Source organism: Toxotes jaculatrix, chromosome 5, assembly GCF_017976425.1.
Source record: "Toxotes jaculatrix isolate fToxJac2 chromosome 5, fToxJac2.pri, whole genome shotgun sequence".
Classification (NCBI taxonomy): domain Eukaryota; kingdom Metazoa; phylum Chordata; class Actinopteri; family Toxotidae; genus Toxotes; species Toxotes jaculatrix.
Genome location: NC_054398.1, coordinates 1,325,102 through 1,347,003, shown reverse-complemented (window position 1 = coordinate 1,347,003; position 21,902 = coordinate 1,325,102). Strand labels below are relative to the sequence as shown.

The 21,902-nt window shown below is 44.3% G+C and overlaps 2 protein-coding genes across 2 annotated transcripts; one reads left to right on the top strand and one right to left on the bottom strand.

Moving 5' to 3' along the window:
* Positions 1-2,299: 2,299 nt before the first annotated feature.
* On the bottom strand, positions 2,300-4,845 carry LOC121182099 (cytochrome c oxidase subunit 8B, mitochondrial). Its single transcript, XM_041038427.1, has 2 exons — positions 4,578-4,845; positions 2,300-2,611 (listed from the first exon to the last, which is right to left on the bottom strand). The coding sequence occupies exons 1-2, from the start codon at positions 4,683-4,685 to the stop codon at positions 2,516-2,518; spliced, it is 204 nt and encodes a 67-aa protein (XP_040894361.1). The 5' UTR covers positions 4,686-4,845; the 3' UTR covers positions 2,300-2,515.
* An 87-nt stretch (positions 4,846-4,932) lies between these two features.
* wu:fa25f02 (integumentary mucin C.1) lies at positions 4,933-15,615 on the top strand. Its single transcript, XM_041038143.1, has 4 exons — positions 4,933-4,985; positions 6,523-6,681; positions 9,903-10,003; positions 10,926-15,615. The coding sequence occupies exons 1-4, from the start codon at positions 4,933-4,935 to the stop codon at positions 11,894-11,896; spliced, it is 1,284 nt and encodes a 427-aa protein (XP_040894077.1). The 3' UTR covers positions 11,897-15,615.
* The last annotated feature ends 6,287 nt before the right edge of the window (positions 15,616-21,902 follow it).

The following is a 21,902-nucleotide window of genomic DNA, read 5'->3' as shown; positions in this document are numbered from 1 at the left end:
AAAAGGTTTTAAAGTTGATTTTACCAGAGTAAATTAAATTAAGTGCCATTGGTAAATATTTTCATGAAATAAAAAAAAATGTTTCAACTATAACGTTGTTGTGTTTCTTCATGTCCTTTATCCACCTCTGGTGGTGACCAGGTGGAACTGCACCTACACCAACAGCATCATCTGCCACTAACATCCTGCTGTTCAGATAAATAAATGACTGATGATAGAAATACACCAGATCAACCAGTGGTTCCACCGATGCATTTAGAAGCATGTGTGCTGTTGTAAAACTCTGCAACTACACCATCAAAACACCAGGAGGCGCTACTCCTGCACTGAACCCAGAGCTCTAACAACCTTTAACTATATTTGGCACAATGTAGTTCAACTGACACTGGACAGAAAACTGCTGTTTGCACTTTGCACATAAAAACCGTGTCTGATGTTTTGGCTCATTACTCATCAGGATTCATCAGTCAAGACTCCGCAGGCAGTGCTGTTTTCATTCTACTGCTGGAAAGTCTGAGGAGGAAAGAACCATGAACTGACGGTGGAGGCAACTAATGAGGCAGCTGCCCCGGGTAACTCCATTTTTAAATATCCCTTTACAAAAATAATTAAAGTTGTAAATTGTTTCATTTAAATGAATATTCTTGTGATTTTGTGGATTAAACAGAGGATATTTACCATTTGGTCTCATGTTGTAAGACTAAGATGTTTGTTCATTCCAATACAGCTGAGAACAATATGGACATTTAGAGGAAACCAAATGATGATACTTATAAATATAGTTAAATACTTAAATATAGTGTAAACATACAGTATATGAATACATATCTAATTCTCACCACTAATAACAATTTTTATTTTACTCACTCCAAACACAGGAAGTGATTTATAAAACCTTTTTTGTGTAAATTATATTTTGCCAGTAAATATTATTGTTGAAGAACATTTAACCTTTGGTCTGCAGAAAGTGTGTTCAGGTGTGTTCAGTGCAGAGAGCGCTGTGCTCTCCACCCTGTGGTAACGCAGCACCACAGCTTGTTTGCTTCACACACACCTCCAGTGTGAACAGAGTGCACGACCTGCTGCACACTTTGGGACACAGCTGAGGACGCAGACGTCGTGTCCTCTCCGGTGTTCCCAGTAATGTGAAAGCTGCAGCAGCCTGCTGGAAAATTAACTGAAGTCATTTTTAGGTTGTAACACAGAGCAGTTATTTTAGAAGCTGACTCCAGAATAATTTTAGACTCAGTAGATTTAAATTCGATTAATTTCAGGCCAAAGAATGAAAACTGTTCGTGTACAGTGTGAGAACACAACACCCTCCATTAGCTGCCTGCTGTTACAGGGAGTCAGCTGAGGTCTGTCTGTTATCAGCAGCAGCACAAAGGTACAATGTTGACCGCTGGTTAATCAGTATGTACGGCTGTGTGTGTGTGTGTGTGTGTGTGTGTGTGTGTGTGTGTGTGTGTGTGTGTGTGTGTGTACTTGAACTTCTGCTTTTGTGAGGACCAGTTAGACACACCCTCAAACATATATATATATATATATAGAGAGAGAGAGAGAGAGAGAGGTATTAACCATTATCACTTCGCCATCCAGTTTTCTCCAGCTCAGTCCATGCCACAGCGCCTACAAGTCCCAGCATGCATTGCGTGTGAGATTCTGAATAACAAAGCCTCAGAGCAGAGTTTCAAATATAGAGAAAATAAAATGTTCCATAGTACTTCATTCATTCATTAATTCCATTAACTTGTCAGTGTATTATCCAATTCAAAATATGTGATGCTCAAGTCTATAAATTCCTGTTTCTCCTACAGTTAAAGCCAGACTACATTGTTCTTTCCAGAAATGATCCAGAGAAGAGATTAAAAGGGAATTCTGAGGAAATGAGACCTTTTTTACCTGTACTAACATCCTGGGATTAGTACAGACGCTTCTTCGTGCTACACACACACACACACACACACACACACACACACACACACTCTCTCTGTTGAAGAGAATTAAATGGATGTAGTAATAATAAATGTGTTGTATTAATAATAAATGTGTCAAACCCACTGTTTGCACTCTAAAGTACTGCAGCAGTGTGGAAGCAATTAGCTGATTAATCCATTAGCTGATTGATAAAAAAAAAAAAAAATCAATGCCCGACTGTTTTAAGTCTTTTAAGCCTTTGATGAAGCGAAACCAGTCAGACTGCCTCTGATCCTGATTCAGGGATTCAGATACAATCACCAGTTTCTGATCAGCTGAGAAACTCTGCGGTGGAACATCACACACTCTGAGAACAGGTTCCTACAGATTTATCATGTATTTATTGGTCAGTGGTTGTCAGGTGCACAGATGTACATTATCACAGCTCAGAAGTGAACAAACAAGTCGGAGGCAGAAAGTTTTCATCTCATCGGCCGAGGGAAGACGCAGCAGAGACCTGGAGGGGAAGTCGGCGGGTCCACGGGTCTGAGGGCCTGCGTCTGCATCCGGACCTGAACGATGCTGTGTCCTCCCTCCTCTACTTGTTCTTCTTGTAGTCCTCCAGGTGAGCCAGTATCCAGCCAGAGGGACCCAGGATGGTCACAAACAGGACTGTCATACCAATTACCTGCTCCTGCAACACACACACACACACACACACACACACAGAAGGTTGATCTTATGTTTCTTTACAGGATATGAAGATACTTGTATTTCTCTGCTTGTCAAATTTACTAAAACAACAATCATCTTTCCTCCAATGCTCCTTCTCTCTGATGATTCACGTGGTGCTTCAGTATAGTGGCTGTTGTTTACTCGACTTATGTCCATATTTGGTCACATGCTGTGGACGGTTGCCGTTATCTTTGGCAGAAAACACAATAAAAAAAAAGATTTCTCAGAAAGGATTCAATCCAAAAACAGCACCCGGCTCTGTGAAAGCCTGCCCGTGCGTTCTCAGGACTCCCAGATTCCTCCAATGATTCTGAGCACAAGCAGCAAGTCACACAGGTTTTCTAATCAGAGCCATCTCCAGTGAAGCAGAGCTGCTGTTTCACTACAGAGCCCAGATCCCCTCACGATTATCAGGACAGTCCCGGCTTTCAAACACTTGTCTGGGCAAGTTCTGCTCTTTGTCCTGGTAATGCAACTGAGTGTAAACTATGAAAGCTAAGTCAGGACCATGGGCTGCTTTGGTTAGTGCTCTGCAAAAATACCCCTGATGCAGAGAAGCAGCAGGAAAACACATCTCTATCAAAGCCCAGCAGATACTGTCACATGCTACAGGTTTAAAGGTGCACTGTGGTGTTTTTAGTCACTGGTGGCGCTGTGGAGCAATGGTTTGATGAGCGGGTGCTGATTTTGTTTGTATTTTATACACAACGACACATAAACATCAAAAATCTGGCTTTAAAAATGATTTTTTTTTTAAGGGGAAGGAAATGCATTGGACATGATTGTTAGTTAAAGGATACACACAATGTTTTGGTAAAAAACACTGAATGTAAACAGAAAGTTTGTTTACAAGGAAACTTCACAGAGCACCTTTAATACAGAAATCAGCACTGGTTTCTATTTTGTGAGGTACTCTATCCTCTGCGTGCTAAACATGCACTGTCACCGTGCACACTACAGCTCATTTTACAGCTCATATTTCCACTGGAAGATCTTTGGATTATTATTTTAATTATTATGTTTTTTATTATTCTCTAATATCCACGTTAGCTCTAAATAGAATCATTTTAAATGACAGGTAAATCAGGTGGATCACTTCAAGCTGCACAGTAATGAATATGTAGTGTTATAGTTTGATTTATTAAAAAAAAAAAGCTCTGGGTTTATTATTAACTCCTCTGTAAGAGGAACCAGCCACAACCTGTTGAGCTGAGTGTAACCGACATTTAACGGAAACGATTCGATGGTTAAATAAATATTTCCTTATTGTGATTATCATTGTGAATGAAAACGCTCTGGTCCGCAGTGGGCGGGTAGTGACCGGGTTCGGGGTCCGGTCTGTCTGACCTTGGTCTGCGCTCGGTCAGGAACTTGGCGCCTGATCAACAGGGCGCGTGCGTTTTTCCGCAGCGACCACAGCGTATTAAAGTTTGCAGTTTCCGCAGCAGCTCAGCGCAAAGCTGCAGCAGAGCTGTCCGACGGTCCGCAGCACCGTCCCGCCACATCCCTGCTCTGCTCAGCTGCAGGTAAAGTGAACGTCTGCAGGGACGTGTCTATTTGCGTCCGAGCTGGCAGAGATGACTACGTGTGGGAATTAGGCGGAATAATGGCGAGATACTGACGCACTTATCGAAAGTGCCAAAAAATAATAAGAATAATAACATTCGTCCGATCACTGATCAATATAAGCCCCGTGCGCTGGAAATAAACTGTTCAACATTTTTTATATTGATGGTTAATTAATATTAGTGGTGCGGGAGAAGGCGCAAAGTTTGGCGCAGCAGAGTGAAAGTCAGCCCAGCAGGTGACTCAGCTCCGTCAGGCCAAGATGCGCTGCGGTGCGGAATAATAACCGCGGGCTGAGGCCGACGTGTGTCCCCGCCGAGGTCATGTAAAGTCAGTGGACAGAGTGGACATGGACTCACCCCTGCTGTGACATTGTGTTTGGCGGGTTTGGACGAAACGTTAGCCACGGGGACCAGCTGAGTCCTGAGCGCGCTCCTGAAGAGCCGGGACACGGCGGGCAGAGACATGACGATGCTTCAGTGCTGCTGGTCCGAAGGACTGACAGAGGACGGAGTCCACACCGATACTGGTTCTGCTGGACTTAGTTTCAGTTTTTCTGTACGTGACAGCAGGCGCAGAGTGTGTGCGCGTGTCTGTCTGTGTGGGTGTGTATGTGCGCGTGTGTATGAGAGAGAGAGAGAGAGCGTGTTACGTTGACGGCCCTCAGCTACGTCGGAATTTAATTGGCCGTCTCACCTCCGGGTCTATGACACCATGATCGAGGAGCGCGGGGCGCGTCCTCATGTGACCCGCGGCTCTCAGCTGCTGTGAGCAGCTGCTGAGGAGACACCGATCCTAACGGCGAAGCAACGTTCAGCCAACGTTTAACCAATGCTAACATTTAGCTCTGATTAAACACTGAATCACTGAAACAATACCACATTACATCCACCCCCCCCACCCCCCCACCACCCCCCAGCAGGATGACCTTCTATCCTTCTGATAAATACAGCTGACCAGTGTGGGACACTTTTACCAGTGTGTCCTGCAGGTGGACAGTGTCAGTCTGAATCTGCTGAACATACACTGAACATCTGTCAACACTGTATTACACAGATACATACAGTACATATCATTTCTTACATTTCATGGCGTCTCATTGAAGAACCTGCAATCACCTCGCTCCTCTGCTAACTAATACTGGTAAGAATCACTGTAAATCACATTTGGATATGTTATCACTCAGCTCTGTGTCTTTCAGATCAATGATCTGTAAATGTGTCATTTAAAATGAGAATAAATTTCCTGTATCTGTGGAGTGGGCACTGCCTGGCTCTTACTGCAACAAAAGTTAAGTGAATAAGTAAAAAAAAAAAAAAGATTAAGAATAAGACTCATGGTTAAACTCAGCAGGTGTGTGGACATCGTCAGTTTTGTAGAAAGTTCTTGGTACAAAGGCACGAGCAGGTGAACCGACAAGAACATTGAATCTGTGTCAGCTTGCTGCCTGTTACATTATAAAAATAAGTCATATAAAAATAATCATACACAAAAATAAAATAAAAATCAATATATACCATCAGGTCTTTGATAATTGTTCTGCCATATTTATATAGCAAATCATGTGACCTAATGATCAAATAAATATTCCAGGTCAGCTCTGTCCATGGAGATTTCTCATTGCCAGCACATCAGCTCCAGGTATCTCCTTGCTCAGCTGACTTCCACAGGCAGCATTTCTTTTATCAGAATATAGATATGAAAAACATTCTCTTTGTTGACAAGTGTGTGCGGAAGTCTTTCAAGGTCGAGCACGTCTGCCAGTTCTTTGACCTACATACAGAACACAGGGAACTTACCATCTCTCACTCCCACTGCCCCCCGTTCCCCCATCTCTCCTCTTCTTCTTTCAAGACAAGGAAGTTGCTGATGGCAATCAGTCCTGCTGCTGATTGGCTGGAATAGTGTTGTGTGGTTTGGTCTGAGCCACTTTATCTGGTTCCCATTTACAGAGCCAGGGCTGTGTAGGAACACCAGGTTTTCTTTTTTTCCCACACAGAGTGTAGAGCTAGAGGTCCATGAGGAGCTGAAGTGTATTGGACTGGAATCACTAACTATGCCTATATGTTAATGATATATGTCTTTCTTTAACAGTAACACATGTTTATTTGGCAGCAGTAGTACTGGCTGCACCTGTAACATCAGCAGTAGTAGACGTGTGTTGCCAGTTTCAGCAGTTGCATTGGCGTTATTGGCAGTGACTCTGGGGTAGTGACGCCCTCTAGTGGATCTTCGGTGAAGTGCTTTGAAGCTGTAGCAAGAACAGGCTTTTTAATTCTTGCCTTGTTCGTCTTGGTGAAACAGCAGGGGGCAGAAATACACCGAGGATGAGTCGACGCTGCCTGAAATAAAAGTGAAGAAGAAGAGGGACGCCCACCCTTTTTCCTCCAGGAAGTGCTGCTCTCAGCCTGGAGACCTTTCTGTGTTCGCTGTGTTGAAAACACGAATAACAGCACATCGCTGGTGAGTCTCCGAAATCCCATTAACTGTAGTTAGCATGTTAGCAGGCTACATTAGCTTACCCAGATACTACACCCTAAGGGGAATGGCTTGTTAGCATTAGCTAGGCTACAGTGTGGATGTTAACTGTCTTCTTTGTGAAAGGGGGGGGGGGGGGGTGTCTGTTCATCATTTAACGTTAACTCATCAGACACACACCCTGTCTGTGGGCATGTTAACTAGTTGTGGCATTTTCCAGTCGCCGTTAACTTAGCTGGTCACGGACCTGCAGTTGGAGTTTTAACTGTTTGTGTTTTGTTATTTTAAATGTGCTAAACTTTGGGTTTAACCCTCTGAACTAATGTTACCGCCGGTGACTCAGAGTTTGAAGCTTTCTCCTGACCCAGCGTTGGAGCCACTGCGCTGTGGTTCCCTTCTCTCTGTGGAGTAGTTGGTGTTGAGTGGTTATGTGAATGCGAGAGCCACCGTTAAAAAGCCAGATTTTTTTGAATGGAGTTTGGTTCTGAGGGTTCAGCGCTGACCCTCAGCAGACAGGGCGATCTCCCACCTCTTCTATCCACGTAGACACCGGTAATGACCTTTGAACATTTCCTGTTTACTTTCAGGGCAGGTCTGTTACACCGAAGCTGAAAGAAACCAGTCGTCGTTATAAACTTGTCCAACTGCGGGACCCCAGTGACTTTGGCGATGGGTTTACAGATTAAACGGGTAACTTCAGTCCTAAACGCGGTGCTGGCTGGGGAGGCAGAGGGGAGTGATGGGTGTTGGTCCCTAAATAAAAACACATGCTACCTCTGCAGGAGGTGAATTACAGTGCTGTTATTGTGAGACCGTGCTGGATTTGTGGCTTGGTCACACAGATGTGCCTGAATGTGTTGGTGTTCCCGTACCTCACTGAAACAATGATCCATTCTTCCTGGAAAGTGTTGAAATGAAAACCTCTTTTGTCGTGCACACGTGTGCCTTTAGTTTCCCATAGAATAAAACAAGGAAGCTGAGAAAAGAGCTGGATTTTTGCAGAGATCTTCTGAAATGGCCTGGACAAAGTTACCGGTACTGTAGTGATATTTCAGGCTGGCTGTGGTTCTCTGAAACGGTCACAAGAAGAAAACTGACCACAGACCGAGCAAAGGGATGTGTGAATGGTAGAAAAAGAACCAAGGAAAGTTCAAAGCAGAAACAAGCTGAACTCCAAGATCGAACAGTGTCCAGTCACACCATACACCACTTTCTGAATGTAAGTGAGGCTAAAGACTCAGGAAGATCCCTCGTTTAAAAGAGGAATATAAAACAGCCAGACTGGAGTTTGATAAGAAAAAAAAGCTGACAAGCCACAGTCCTTCAGGGAGAATTTCCTGTGGACACATGAAACAAAATCAGAGCTTTGTGATAAAGTCACATCAGCAAGGAAACGTGAAGCTTTGAGAGAAAAGAAGACCATAAACACTGAAACATGGAGGAGGCGCAGTTATGTTATGGGGTTACTTTGCTGCCTCAGGGAGGATAATGAGCACAAACATACATCTGAAGCCAAACAGCCAAGAACTGAACTGTTGTGAAGAGGCCTGCTGTGAGTCCTGGTCTTAATCCAACTGAACATCTATGGAAAGAGTGAGTTAAACTAGAGGAGAGCAGAGGTTTCAGGAAGAGCTACGAAAGCACCTGATTGCAGTGATTTCCTCAAAAGGGTGAGCTGCAGGAAATTAGGTTAGGGGTCCCAGTATTTTTGTCCTTTACATATTAATTTGTTTGCTCTCACAGGAGGATCCTTAGAGGGACTCAGATGGTGTTTTTGTAAAACACCTCTCCACTTATTTTGAAGGCCAATATTCTGTTAGCCATTTTTAGTTGGGTCTGTAAAATGGTGATGTCTTGTTAGCAGTCTGGATACTCAGACATGGTGCTTTATTTCCAGCACACCCAATAGCATTTGATGACAAATTCTACTTTTTTTTTCTTTTCACAATAACAGACTGGTATTTCTTTCACCACAGACAAATGTTGGTTATCACATGGTTTTTGATGGTTTTGTTGAGAAGATTCATCACCATCAACAACCACTTTTTAAAAACGGGTGACAGGCTTAAAGGAAATGTAGTTGTGAAAGATGGTGCCACTTCTCTTTTTTCCCCCATTTGTATATCACCAAACAAAATGAAGAAAGAATGAGTATTTTCAGCAAACGTACAAATAAAGATTTGGATTTTTAAATTTAATTTCACTTACTTAAGTAACAGCTGAGCATAAGAAGCTCCAGGTTTCCACAACCTGAGTGTGGAGTGAAAATAACACTGTAGAGTGATTTCTCTCTTTCTATGTCAAATCTCACTCCTTTGGAAAAGGTTTCAGGCTTTTTGGGTAAAGTGAACATTACTGAGGAACTGCTGCTTCTACTGTACCAGCTGAGACTTGCACTGTTCTGACACTAGATGGCAGTCATCCCTCACTACTGGTTTCTAACCCCAGTTAAAAAGCCTTGAACCAAACTCCTCTCTGCTCCAATCTTTCTTTGTGCTCCATAGACTGAATGCACTCTGTTACTGGTGTGATCGTGCTGGTACTGTAACTTAGGGGTGGACAGTCTCATGTTTTTATAGCATGATTGATCCTGAGGACGTCCTTCTGTAGGTACACACACAATCCCAACCAACAACATCTGCTTATACAAAGCACAGCACCTGTACAACCAGCCAGCAAAAAGGAGAAGGCTTCAGGTGGCCTTCTCAAAGTATCCTGTCCCTCAGCCACAGGCCCAACGTCTCCACCTTTGAAAGAGTTCACTGAGTTAGACCTGGCATCACGGCCCCCAGCACCTGAGGCTGGTGGTGAGTTAGATCCCGCGGAAAGGTGGAACGTGCTCCAGGGAAACTTTCCACAGATTGGATGTCTGAACGTCTGGCGATGAAAGCACCTTTGTATCCCAGCAACCATTGCACCATCACAAAGTGTTCAGCACATGCCGCGTTCTAAAGGGCGGCTCTGAAACCACCTGAAAATGGATCAGTTGATTTTTTCCTTCCTAAAAATCTGTAATTGTGTGAGACCAGAATGTCGCCTTCAATTATGAAAATTTCAGTTTCCTCCTGTTTGGCTAACTTTTGTTTAAAGCTAGTGTCCACCGTTATAATAATATAAATACATAATATAATAGGAGACAGTGGGCTGGGGCTGAGTGTAACAGACAGACAGCTGTTGACTCATGCCTGTTTTGGTGTCTTTTGTAGGTGCAGAAAGTGGACGCTGCTTTCTCCTCCTCCTGGTCTCCGTCCCATTCCACCTGAGCATCGCCCCCTCGTGACCGTACCTGTCGAGTGTGCACATGCATGTGTGTAAATTCACTCTAGGCCTGAGTGTGTGTGTAGCCGTTAGGTAGTGTACGTGAGAGTGTGTGTGTGTATGTGTGTGTCTGTCCACCATGTCCCTGTATCCCCCGACGGTCCAGCTGAATGCTTTGGCGTGTCTCCGCCTCCTCTGCCTGCTGCTGCTCCTCACTGAGTCCTCCGTCTTCAGAGAATCTGAAGCTGTCTCAGTTCCAGCTCCACACGCCCCCACCCAGCTCAGCACATCACAAGCGAACTGCTCCGGTGCCTGTGAGTATGAGCCACGCATGAGTATGTAAATTGTTATATAAAAGCAAATTTCAAATGTCATCACAGCAAAGGAAGGAGCAGGGAAGCTGCTGAATGCAAGGTGCACTCAGGTGGTGCACACAGGTGGTGCACACAGGTGGTGCACACAGGTGGTGCACACAGGTGGTGCACTCAGGTGGTGCACTCAGGTGGTGCACTCAGGTGGTGCACACAGGTGGTGCACTCAGGTGGTGCACACAGGTGGTGCACACATGCACCTGCTTTCAATCATACAGCACAAATGTGCTGACTAAGCAGGCTGCACAGCCAGGGAGGGCGCCTCCATCAGATCAGAGCTTATATGTCTGATGAAGTAAAGAGAGTCATTCAGTAAGTTTCATCTTACATCAGCAGTTAGTTCAGTTATTGTTTGATAAGATAAACTTCTAAAACCCTCCGATGCTTCTGATGGAACCCTGAAGCTGATGGAACCCTGAAGCTGATGGAACCCTGAAGCTGATGGAACCCTGAAGCTGATGGAACCCTGAAGCTCCCCTCCTACAGCTACAAATACTCATTTCGTCTGTTCTGACCTGTGTCCAGACTTGTCGTTGATATTGGTGGAGATTGATGAGTAATTTTTGAGCTTAGTGATTCATGGAATTTATTCCTCCCCAGGTGGTGATGGTGGTGTCAGTGGAAATAAAACATCAGACCCTAACAACAAAAGTCAAACCTTCAGTGCGACCGAGGACCAGTCCTCCTCCAGCTCATCTTCACCCAGCACCCACACCTCTGTCACCCACACAGACAGAGGTGTCCCACCCACCCAGTCTGGCTCACTGTCCAGTCAGCAGCCAGTATCACCAGACCACCAGCTTCCATTACCAGAGACAGACACCCAGTCTGCAGCCCTTCGTCCGTCTACCATCACAGGCTCGCCCACTCAGGCTGCTCAGACTGGATCCATTACAGATACTGGTACCACTACATCCACCACTGCACAGCCTGATAGGGCTGTACACACAGCCACTGTACTGGTGCCTTCTACAACAACAACAACCACAACAACAACAATCACAACAACAACAACAACCACAACCACAACACCTACAACAACAACAACAGCAACCACAACAACAACAACACCTACAACAACAACAACAACACCAGTGTCTACTACTACAACAGCAGCAACAACAACAACAACACCAGCACCTCACCCTCCAACAACGGTAAAAGCAACAACCACACTTACAAGTGGAACCACTACTGTTACTGTAACTACAACCACAGGTACAGAGACGGCACCTCCATCATCACCAGCTGCCACGCCACAGCCAAATGCCACAACTACTCAGATGCCAGCGATTCAGACCACCTCTGTTACCAGTGCCATTACACCCGCCAATCGCAATGAGTCCGTCGCCTCGGGAACAGGGGTTGCCGTGGTAGAGGTAGCAGGGGGTGCTCTGACCAGGCAGCTGGTGGATACGGCGTCCCTGCTGGCGGTCCTGCTCTTCGGCCTGCTCTTCTTCTTGGTCACGGTGGCCGTGTTTGCCACACAGGCCTACGAGAGCTACAGGAGGAAGGACTACACCCAGGTGGATTACCTGATCAACGGCATGTACTCAGACTCCGGGGTGTGAGGGTGGAAGAGGCTGAGCACAACTCGCAGAGATTGTTTTGTGGAGGCTGTAGAACGGAAGCTCGACAGGACGGTGAGACGCCGGTGCTGTGAATTCACACGCTGATCCAGTGCTGCTGTTAAACACTCTGTGGAGAGGTGGGAGTGGACGGAACTGACCAGCAGCTCACTGAACCCACTGTAACGCAGTCACTGCTCTGTTTCATCACAGATGTTCCACTTAACGCTTTCTCCTCTCTCGCTTCTTCTTCTTCTTTGATGGTTTGAATGTGAAGAGTCTGGCTTGTCCCATTGTTGCCAGATGTGAAGCAACCTAAATATTTGCTGGCTGGATGTAACTCCGGTTCTATGAGTGCATGCAGAGCCCGCTGACAGGCCTCAGCCCACAGCAGAATCTCCTCCACACTGCTGCTCAGTCCAGCTGTAGTTGGATCCAGGGTGACTGGACCAATCACGATGCAGAGCTCATCAGATGAGCCAGTTCAGTTTCTTATGACAGGAAAAAGGACAAAAAGTGGACTTCTTTGGTTTTTTGTTGGTTTTTTTTTTTTTTAGAATTTCGATACGAAAATTTTCAAAATGCGTTTTTTTGAGTTATTGTCACTTTGCAGATGAATGTAGTCACAGAAGTCTTTTGCTCATTAAGGACGGGGTTCGTCACATTTTCAGAGAATCAAACAGAACATGTTAGTCTGAGTCTGTTCTAAAACTTCACCACCCTTTATCCTTCAATGAATTTTGTCCCACGTTGGAGCGAGTGTTAGAATTTCAAGTAGAAGGCGACAGCCCTGTGAAGGACCAAAGCATATTTGTGAATACTGTGTCTGAGATGTGACGTTCAATTTCCACTAATTAACTGATTATTCATTCCACATAAAAAGTCTCATTCACTAAAAAACTGAAAATCAGCAGCAAACCCTGAGCTAACACTGAGCTCAGGGGTAAATTCAGGACTTGTATATCACAGTCACAGAGACCCGAGCAGTTTTACAGATGGTTCATCATAACTTCAGTCTTATTCTTGTAGTTGTGGCCGTCGTTTCTATCAGATAGTTATTGTACGTATCAAAGGTAAAGTGTGGGAAAGCAGAGTTTGACCTTTTTCGAGGATCTGGAGAAATACCAGTCCAGCCAGTAGCAGTGGGGTGCTGTGAAAAAGCTGATCTGACCTGCACTTGAACTAATCTCTTCCAAAGTTGAATCAGAACTGAATAAGCGGGTTGAGCTCCCCTCCCCGCTCCACAGACGCTCAGAGCTGGACACAGGTTTCTCCTGCCGGCTGAGCTCTGCATTAAGTTTCCCCAGATGTGGCCACAGTATACACAGCACGGTATCTGAGAGAGAGCGTCAGGTCGCGGAGTTGATGGTTGGAGATGTTTTTTTGGTCGTTTGTCAGTTTGGGATGTTTGGCTCTTTTGCTCTTTGTGAGCAGCGGGGGCGGTGCAGGCCCCGGTGTGTTTGTTTACATGGCAGCCGTGTTGCTCGGTGATGAGGTTAAAGAAGAGCAGCAGACACTGATCCTGATCAGTTCGTGTGAAGGAGTTCCCATCAGGCAGAGCAGCAGTGAGGTGCTAACGGCGCCGTCTCTTCATTTCATGACTTTAAAGGCACAGTCTGGCTTTTTTTTTTTGTTAATGGGTTTGTTTGCTGCCAACGCTGCAGTTACAGTGCTAACAACAGCATCGTTTACATGGTCCAGGATGTGTTTAGCACATGATGTTTATTAGTGACAATAACACACACGACTAACAGTCGTCGTGTTTAGATCTGGTCCAGCTAAACTGCAGTGACTCCCTCTAGTGGCGACAGCAGAGAATTTCCCAGAGGCTGGACTGTTTCTTTAAAAGTCCTATGATTTCACTTTGATCACATTCCTCCAGTTTCCTCTGATGGTTTGACATTTCAGCTGTTTCCCACTGTTTAATGTGTGTAAACACGTCTTGCAGTGAATCATGGGAACAGGGCCAGATTGTTTATGTCGTTACATTTTCTAGTTTTCCTCACGGTGAATGTATTTTTGAACACTCAGCTTATTTGAATATATTTTACTATGTGTCTTCCTTATTAATCCATTAGCGTGTAGCCCACTGTGCATTTCCTCATGCTTTTGTTTAGATGTTTTCATATTTCATTAATGAACATGAATATTAAGCCATTCATCCACTTACTTTTAATGTTCTCATAGTTCTGCTGTGTTATCGTAATGACTAATGAACTGTAGCTCATGAGTTAAATTACTGTTAGAACAGCAGCATTTCACTTCACAGCCCAGAGTTCTGTGCCTGTGTGATATGAACGGAAACCTCGTCAGTAGTTGCCTGGTTCATTGCTCTCTGTGATTAATGACCAGGTATCGTTCAGTGTGAATCACATCACTGAGTGTTAAACACCTGCTGCAGCTCTGAGCAGTGTGATGTGAAGGATCGTGGATGATGATGCAGCCCACCAGCCTCTGACGGTGCACACCGACTAACCGTCGCCTGTCCTCTGTCCTTCACCGGTTTGTGTTAGTTTACGTTTTTCTGAGGCGTTCACGGTCGGTGGAACTTTGCCAAATAATAATCACTGAAGCACATTATTGTATGATAAAGCCAAGGGAAACATAAAGCCATTAATGTGAGTGAGCCTGACTGAGAGGATGATGTGGATTTCCGGGTGTTTCTGGATGGATCTGAAAACTCACAGCAGAAGATGTCTTCATTTAAAAATCCTAATGTTTCTGGAGCATGTACAGTGCTTTAGGTTTTCACCTCTATGTTTTTGTTTTTTTGTTTTTTGACCTGCCTATTTTGCATCATTTTCCCATGTCTTTAAAGTTGATGCCAAAATTGATGTGTTGGTTCTCTCAGGAACATCAGAGACCATCAGTACGGAAGCAGAGAGGGGCTTCGTTTGGCTTTGATATGATTTTTTTTTCCTCTCCTCAAAAAAACAATCATTTATTTTCTCATGAAAATTTGATGTTTAAAAAAAAAAGTTACATCAAGAAAAGTTTGATGTTAAATGACAAGTAAGACATTTGACCTCACTAAACCGTTTCTTTTTTTTTCTTAAATAACCAAAATAACCCGAATAAATAAACTAATAACCATGGCTGCTCTCAGCCTCCATACATGGCTGTAACTATTTTTATGTTTTGTTTTCTCATCATTGCAAAAGAATTATTTCTTGATGTCAGTAAAAAAATGGTCCCGCACCGTCTTCAGATCATTAGACGAAAACGTTCAGTGTTCAGACGCGAGGTAATCACTGCCTTATGACTGCTGTTTAGAGCTGATTACCATAATGGACTCATGCATTGTTTGCTAACGATCATGAGAAAAACATTTCAGCCTGAGATCCCCCCCAAACAAAGTTATTTGGTGATCATTGGAATCAAAGTCAGAGGCCTCTGTATCCCTGTGTGAGGTTGACTTGAAGTCATGACAGAAATCCGTCTTCAGTTATGTTGGAACGACGTGTTCGTCACTGTGTCCGTGACACGGTGGAGAATTTCCAGGATTTGCTGATTTTCTAGCTGTGATTCAGAGTGTCTGTGATCCTGGACTGAGCTGGACAAGCTCCTGGAGACACTGGTGGACTGTGTTCAGGGTGGATTTGTGACCGATGTGCAGAATGTCAAGAAAGGACAGAGAGGACACCTGTGCTGTGTGCCAACTCAACATTGTACTAATGCACTTTGAAAAGGTATTTTTACTTAAGAGAGAATAAATAATATAAAAGAGCCAAATTGATCGTGTTGGTGTTTGAGTCAATCAGTGTTGTCTAATCTTATGTATAATTCATAGCTGCGAGCTGTAGCGCTGTTAGTGTTATACCATCATTCCGCATGAAGAGAGCACCCATTGATCAAAGCTGCAGCGCAGAGCGGTGCCAGGTTTAGCCGGCGGTTCAGTTTGCGTGGATGGGTCCCTCAGAGAGCCAGCTGTTCACAGCACATCGATCTGCACATCGGATTTCTCACAGCTCCACCTTGGCCTTGGGGATTTTCTGAAGGATGCACAACAAGTTCGACTTGGCTTCTGCACCACGTCTTTGTAAAAGGTGAAATATTTTTACTGCTGTGGTTTTCAGAGCTGGTCTCGTTTAATCAGATGGCAGAATGCACGCTGGTGAAATTCCCCGGTGGTAACGGTTCCTCCACAAGGTTTGGCAGGTTTGTGTTTTCCAAACTTACCTCAATAAGAGCTCCAATATCAGCTTAGCTTCTGCATTCATCTCAGTGCAACACAACCTCTAACTGATTAAAGTCTGAGTTTCATGTATAAACTGATTAAAGGTGTCACACAAGTCTACTGATCAACAGGTGGCGATGACATGCTGAGAAACGCTGTAACAGCCAGCAAAGGCAGCGCAGAAGAAGAAGACAGCTGGCCAGTAAACATGGATGTAAACAAGGCTGGATTTTTACAATACTCAAAACATTGGGCTCTGCAAATGTTTGAGGGGGAGGTAAATACACTCGACACGTTTGTTAGAGCTCGAGGACCCACACGGTGCGTTTTGCTGTGTAACACAGAATGTAAACCAAACGTTTGTTTACTGGAGAAACTCCACGGTGGCCCTTTAACGGACGAGATGAGCTGCTTTTATTGAGAAGGGCAGATGAATTGTTGACTGACAGCAGAGGCAGAAGCCAAATGTCTGTCCATCCATAATACGTCAGGTTATTCTGATTATTGGATTCTGATAATGATACTTCGATATGTTGTTGTATGTGAGCAGCCTGTCCCTGTGATGCTGCAGGTGGAGTTGGGGCTAATATACGTTACTGTGCTGTTAGTTTTTATTAGCTTTTATGTGCCAGGCAGATACAGTCTAATGAAAGATGCTACCGCTTTGCATTATGGGAAGTGTAGTATCCAGGATTATTGAAGGATTCTAGATTCTGACCCTTCTTTTTAAATCTTTCACTGCTCCCTGAAATGAGTGAGTGATACTAATAAAGCTGAAGCGACCCTTTAACACTGAGGTCTGAAACGAGCGCTTGTCTTTTCTCTCTTCACAGTCTAAAATGGATCCGTGGATGGATGAACAGCTGGACGCAAGATTACAAAACAGCCCACTACAAACGGCAAACACAAACACAACCTCAACGATCTTCACATCAGGCGAGCTGTACTCTGCTCCAAACACTTTCAACCACAGAAATCACACACGAATCCCTGAGTGATGCACTTTCCATGTGTACCACAGCGTAGCTGCAGCGATGCGAGGTTTGCTCCACTTCTACCTCCGCGCTGATGTGTTTCCCAGAGCATCAGCGAGTGCTTCTCATCTTAGTCATCTGGCATAACTCTGGCAAGCACACCCACAACAAAGACAACACACACAGCAACACGTCAGTCAGGGTGCATGGGAGTCCAAACACGGCAAGCCATTCGCAGACTAAACACCACACACACGTAAACACGTTTCTCGGCCACACAAACACGCACCCTGGTACGGCCTGTGTACTCTGCGTGGCTCATTTAGATTTACTGTCCTTTATTTTGAAATCTTTTTTTTTCCCCCCACATGCGAATGTTCTCAAGTTTCAAGACGACACAGATCACAATAAACAATAGTATAGACAGAACAGTGGAGTGGACCACCTGACCACTGACTCTGAACACCTAAATCACTGCGTGGTAGCTCACTGCCGTCAGCATGTGGATGTGTGAGTGTTTAAATGGAATGTCATGGTTCTGTGTCAGTGCAGGAAGCAGTGTGGCCTTCATGCAATGGGGCTGAAGGTAAGGCTGCTCAGGCTGGACTGGAAGGAGGCCACAGTTAGCTAACCCTTTAGCTGACCATATTGTAGCTTCTATGCAAATACAATATACAGAGAACATTTTTAATCTGTTGTCAGTTTGATGTAAAAACAAATCAAAAATCAATGTCACTGGATTCAATAGGGCTGAACGATGGACAGCTCCAAAACACGTGGCTTCATCTGGATGTGGTGTCTGATCCTGGGAACACCTGAGCTACTTTACCTTTCACAGTTGTAGTCTTCATGTATTCATTCGCCTCTGACTCATATGGATGCTGAACGGATTCTTTAAAACGTGTTGAGCTGATTTTTCAAACTGCCAGAACTTTCAGTCCCAACATTCTCAGCACATCGCGCCCTGAGGTCCGGGTTCAGGAGTGGAGGAGACCAGGTCTTGGCCTCAGCTGGTTTGGAATGTGTGAACATAGTTTTGGTTCATGTCACTGAGCCAAGTCCAAACCTCCAAGACCTTGTCAACATGTTGACAGTCAAGTGTGAAAAGCACAGTTGTTACTTAAGGACTGGCATCATTTACCTGTATGGCAAATTACTGTATACTGATTTGTAAGCTGTATTTAGTGAAGCGTCCAACCAGTCGGGGTGGTGTAAATGATCAAACCTCATCTGTTGTTCACATTGTTCAGTAGAGGTCAGAGGTCACAGGTCTGATCATCTTACTTCTGAGACAATTTCCTAAATAACTTTGTTCTTTGTTATCAAACAGCCACAGCGAATAAAGATCTGATGTCCTGATGACCAGGAGACCAGGTATTTACACTAATGGTTACTAATGGTTATTGAGATATTAATACAGGATCATACCTACAACTTGCAGAATTTAGCGTGAATGTGTTAGTATGTGTTAGTATGGTTCATCCTCTGGGCACCATGAATGTCTGTACAGAATTCAGAGCTGATAGTTGTTGAGATATTTCAGTGTGGAGCAAAGAGGTGGACCGACAGACTGAAAGACGTTGTGACACCACTCTGCACTGGAAGAACAGGGTAAACCTTTCACTGAGGATGACCTTAGGGTGACACCTATATTACTACCTGACTTACCTTTCATCAAGGAGCCTTACATCAAATCTACTTTGAAAACCTGAGCCTCCCAGTTTATATTCAGAACACATGTTGTGTTCACAGTGTGCAGAGAGACGTAAGAATGGGGGCATCAGTGGAACCCAGCACCTGAGTTTTCAGAGCAGGTGAACCAAACTGCTGGAGTCATTCCACACTTCTCAGTTTGGTCTGAACGTGTTCAGATGTAAATCAGTCTCAGTCCAACATAAACACCGTCAGCTCTGAAAATGCATGAACTCAGAGATCCACTTGTCACCTGTGAATAAATTCATACGCCCATTCTTCATTAATGAATCAGAATAATCTGACTCCCTGCTCTGGTGTTAAGTGTGTTTGGGATAGTTTTTTTTTTTTTTTTAAATTTGTTTAGAAAGTGTTGTTTCCCAGAGTTTTAGGGGTGTTTTTATTGGGCAGTTTATATGAGTCATGTCTCACAATAATCAGGGAGGTCGAGACAGAAACAAAGAGCCATCTGCAGAGGGCTGATTGCTTCCTGAGCGCAGTGTGCTCGCCCTGCGTGTCCTGTTTGCTGGGAATCAGCCTGGTCTGAAGATCTGAGGGAGTTAATTGGCTGGAGACGAACACACAAGGAGAGGCGTGTGTGTGTGTGTGTGTTGTAAGGGGTCGAACACCGCTGTAATTTGCACACCCTCGTTTTGATCAACATCAATGTTCTATACTGTATTTCATTTATTTTACATTCAAACAACATTTACTGGACAGAGTGAGGTTTCAGTTTGTCCCTTTGAGATCAGGCTGTATCACACTTTAATTATATTCCTCTCAGTAATTAATTAATTAATTGATTACTCATAGAGCCTGCTGCCTTATCAATACTGAATGGGAGACTACTAATGTAGTTCTGTTTCTGTACCAGGCAACTTTGATTTACTCAAACAACCAACACTGTTTTTTTTTTTTAGGTTTCTCAGACATAAATATTTTACAGATGAAGCACACACACACACACACACACACACACACTTAGGTCATTTCAGTCAGGAGACACTACAAGGAACAAAAGGAATGAGAAAGAATTTATTGAAAACAGGTAGAATAGACTTTTGGTGCTCAGGCCCCGGCAGGAAGCAGATCCCTGTGGGACGAGATGTTGATCATTAGGTTCCCACATGCAGGAAAAACCCCCTGGAACCAAGAGACTGGTGGAGGTGATGAGCATGGACTTGGGGTTGCACCACCTTGTTGAAAGGAGAGGGAAACGGATCTTGACCGAGAAGGCATGCACAAGGATGCAGTCTTCCTGACTGAGCTTTCGCACTTAAGCTTAATTTTGTAATCATCTACGTTTAAGTTCTGTTAATTTAGTTACATCAAAATGATCTTTCTTTCTTTTGAGTCACAGTGCTGCTGGTCTGGGAGACGTTTGGCCTCCACCAGGTAAAAGACTGACTGATCCAGTGAGCAGTGTTATACGCCTACACAGGTGAGGGATTATTAGTGGCATGTCAGGTGAGTTCAGACAAACCAATCTGATCGTTTGTGCTCCTTTACTTTGTTGTGGCAATTACTTTGGTTAGTACAGTGTCGTCGTAACTGACAGACAAATAGCTCTGATACAACAGTTGTGCTAATATTCTCTATAAAAGCTCTGGGAACATCCTTCTCCCTGGCCTGCGTAGGTCCAGTGTAACATGCCCCGTGTGCTGCTCCCTCTGTGGGCGGAGAAAACACTGCCTCACTTGCTGGTTTTGAAATCAAAATGCAATGAATAAAGTCGAGACTCTAATGGTTTGGAAAGAGGAGCGCTCGCCTTAGTTACTGATAAGCTGCGATTTGGACGAGAGCGCTGATTCGTAATGTTCACACAAATTACTCTCCGCATGCACCCAAAGCCATGACCAGCACACCCACACTGACAGCTACACCACACACAAACCTTCACCCAGCAGGAGGGCTCTTCAGGTTTGGGGAAAACAAAAGTTTTAAGAGGGGAAACATGGGAGCCATTAAATGGAAAAAAACTGTGAGAACACAACTTTCTGGCTTCAAAGGCCTGTTTCAGGTTGCCTCGTCTCCAGGCCTGACTTGTGAAACAGATGACATTCAGCAGTGTGATTACTGCACACTTCACTGTTCTTTCTTTCTTCTTTTTTTTTTTCCCAGTTGTTGTCAGTGGTTTGGTCGCAGCAGGTGTGTGTCTCCAGTCAACCATTCTGACACCTTGGCAGATGCCAAGTTGAACATGTCTTGACTTTTCATTGCAGAGCATGTCGTGGTGAACATACCTCTCCAAACAGGCGCAGAACTGCACCATCACAGCTCTGTGTGCTTGTCTCTGACAGTGTAGGACGTACCCGTGGGAAGTAGGTGTGCTAAGCGGGCTCCAGCTCTCCTGCCTCCAGCTGGATGGGGTAGGTTATTTTTGGATTATTGCAAGATTGAACATGTGTCTGTCATCTATGATGGCTTTCTTTTTTTTTTTTTTTTTCAGCACCGGTGTGATTGTGTCCGGTTCATTAACATCAAAGTGAAGTTCAAAGGTTTTCATCTTTTTGTAGGAATCACTTGACAACATTTAGTTTCAATCAGCTTCATTAAAGTTTTGATCAGAAACATTAAAGAGGTTTCTAAAATTATTCACTTGTCTCTGGACGGCAAAGACAGAATGCTAACGTCAGTCTGTCCATGGGCCCATCACTTTGGTCCAGATATTCATCGTCCCCAGTGGATAAATTTACTGACTTTGGTGATCCCTTGACTTCTTTAGCACCATGGTGATATTTACACAAGCGTTTTTAAGTGAAATGTCTGAACAACTACTGGATGGACTGTTGTGAAATTTGGTTTAGACGTTCATGTTCACCTCAGGATGAAAGCAAATGTTAGCATGCTAACAGGCTAAGCTAACACGGTAAACATGGCAAGCCTGCTAAACATCAGCATGTTGGGAGACTGGGGCACAATATGAGAACGTCATTCAACCATGTACACACATGGCTATAGCCTGTCTGACCTCTGTGCAGACAACAGTGCTGACAGATGACACATTGACCCAGACTCTCATCTAACTAAAGAACCACACGCTTCATCCAAGTTCTCGTTAGTAGGTTCACTACAAAGTTGACTATCCCAGATGGTTCAGGCTGATTGAAAATTCTTTCTAAATTTAGATTAGAAAACAACATGTAACCCTGCCAGCACAGCGTAC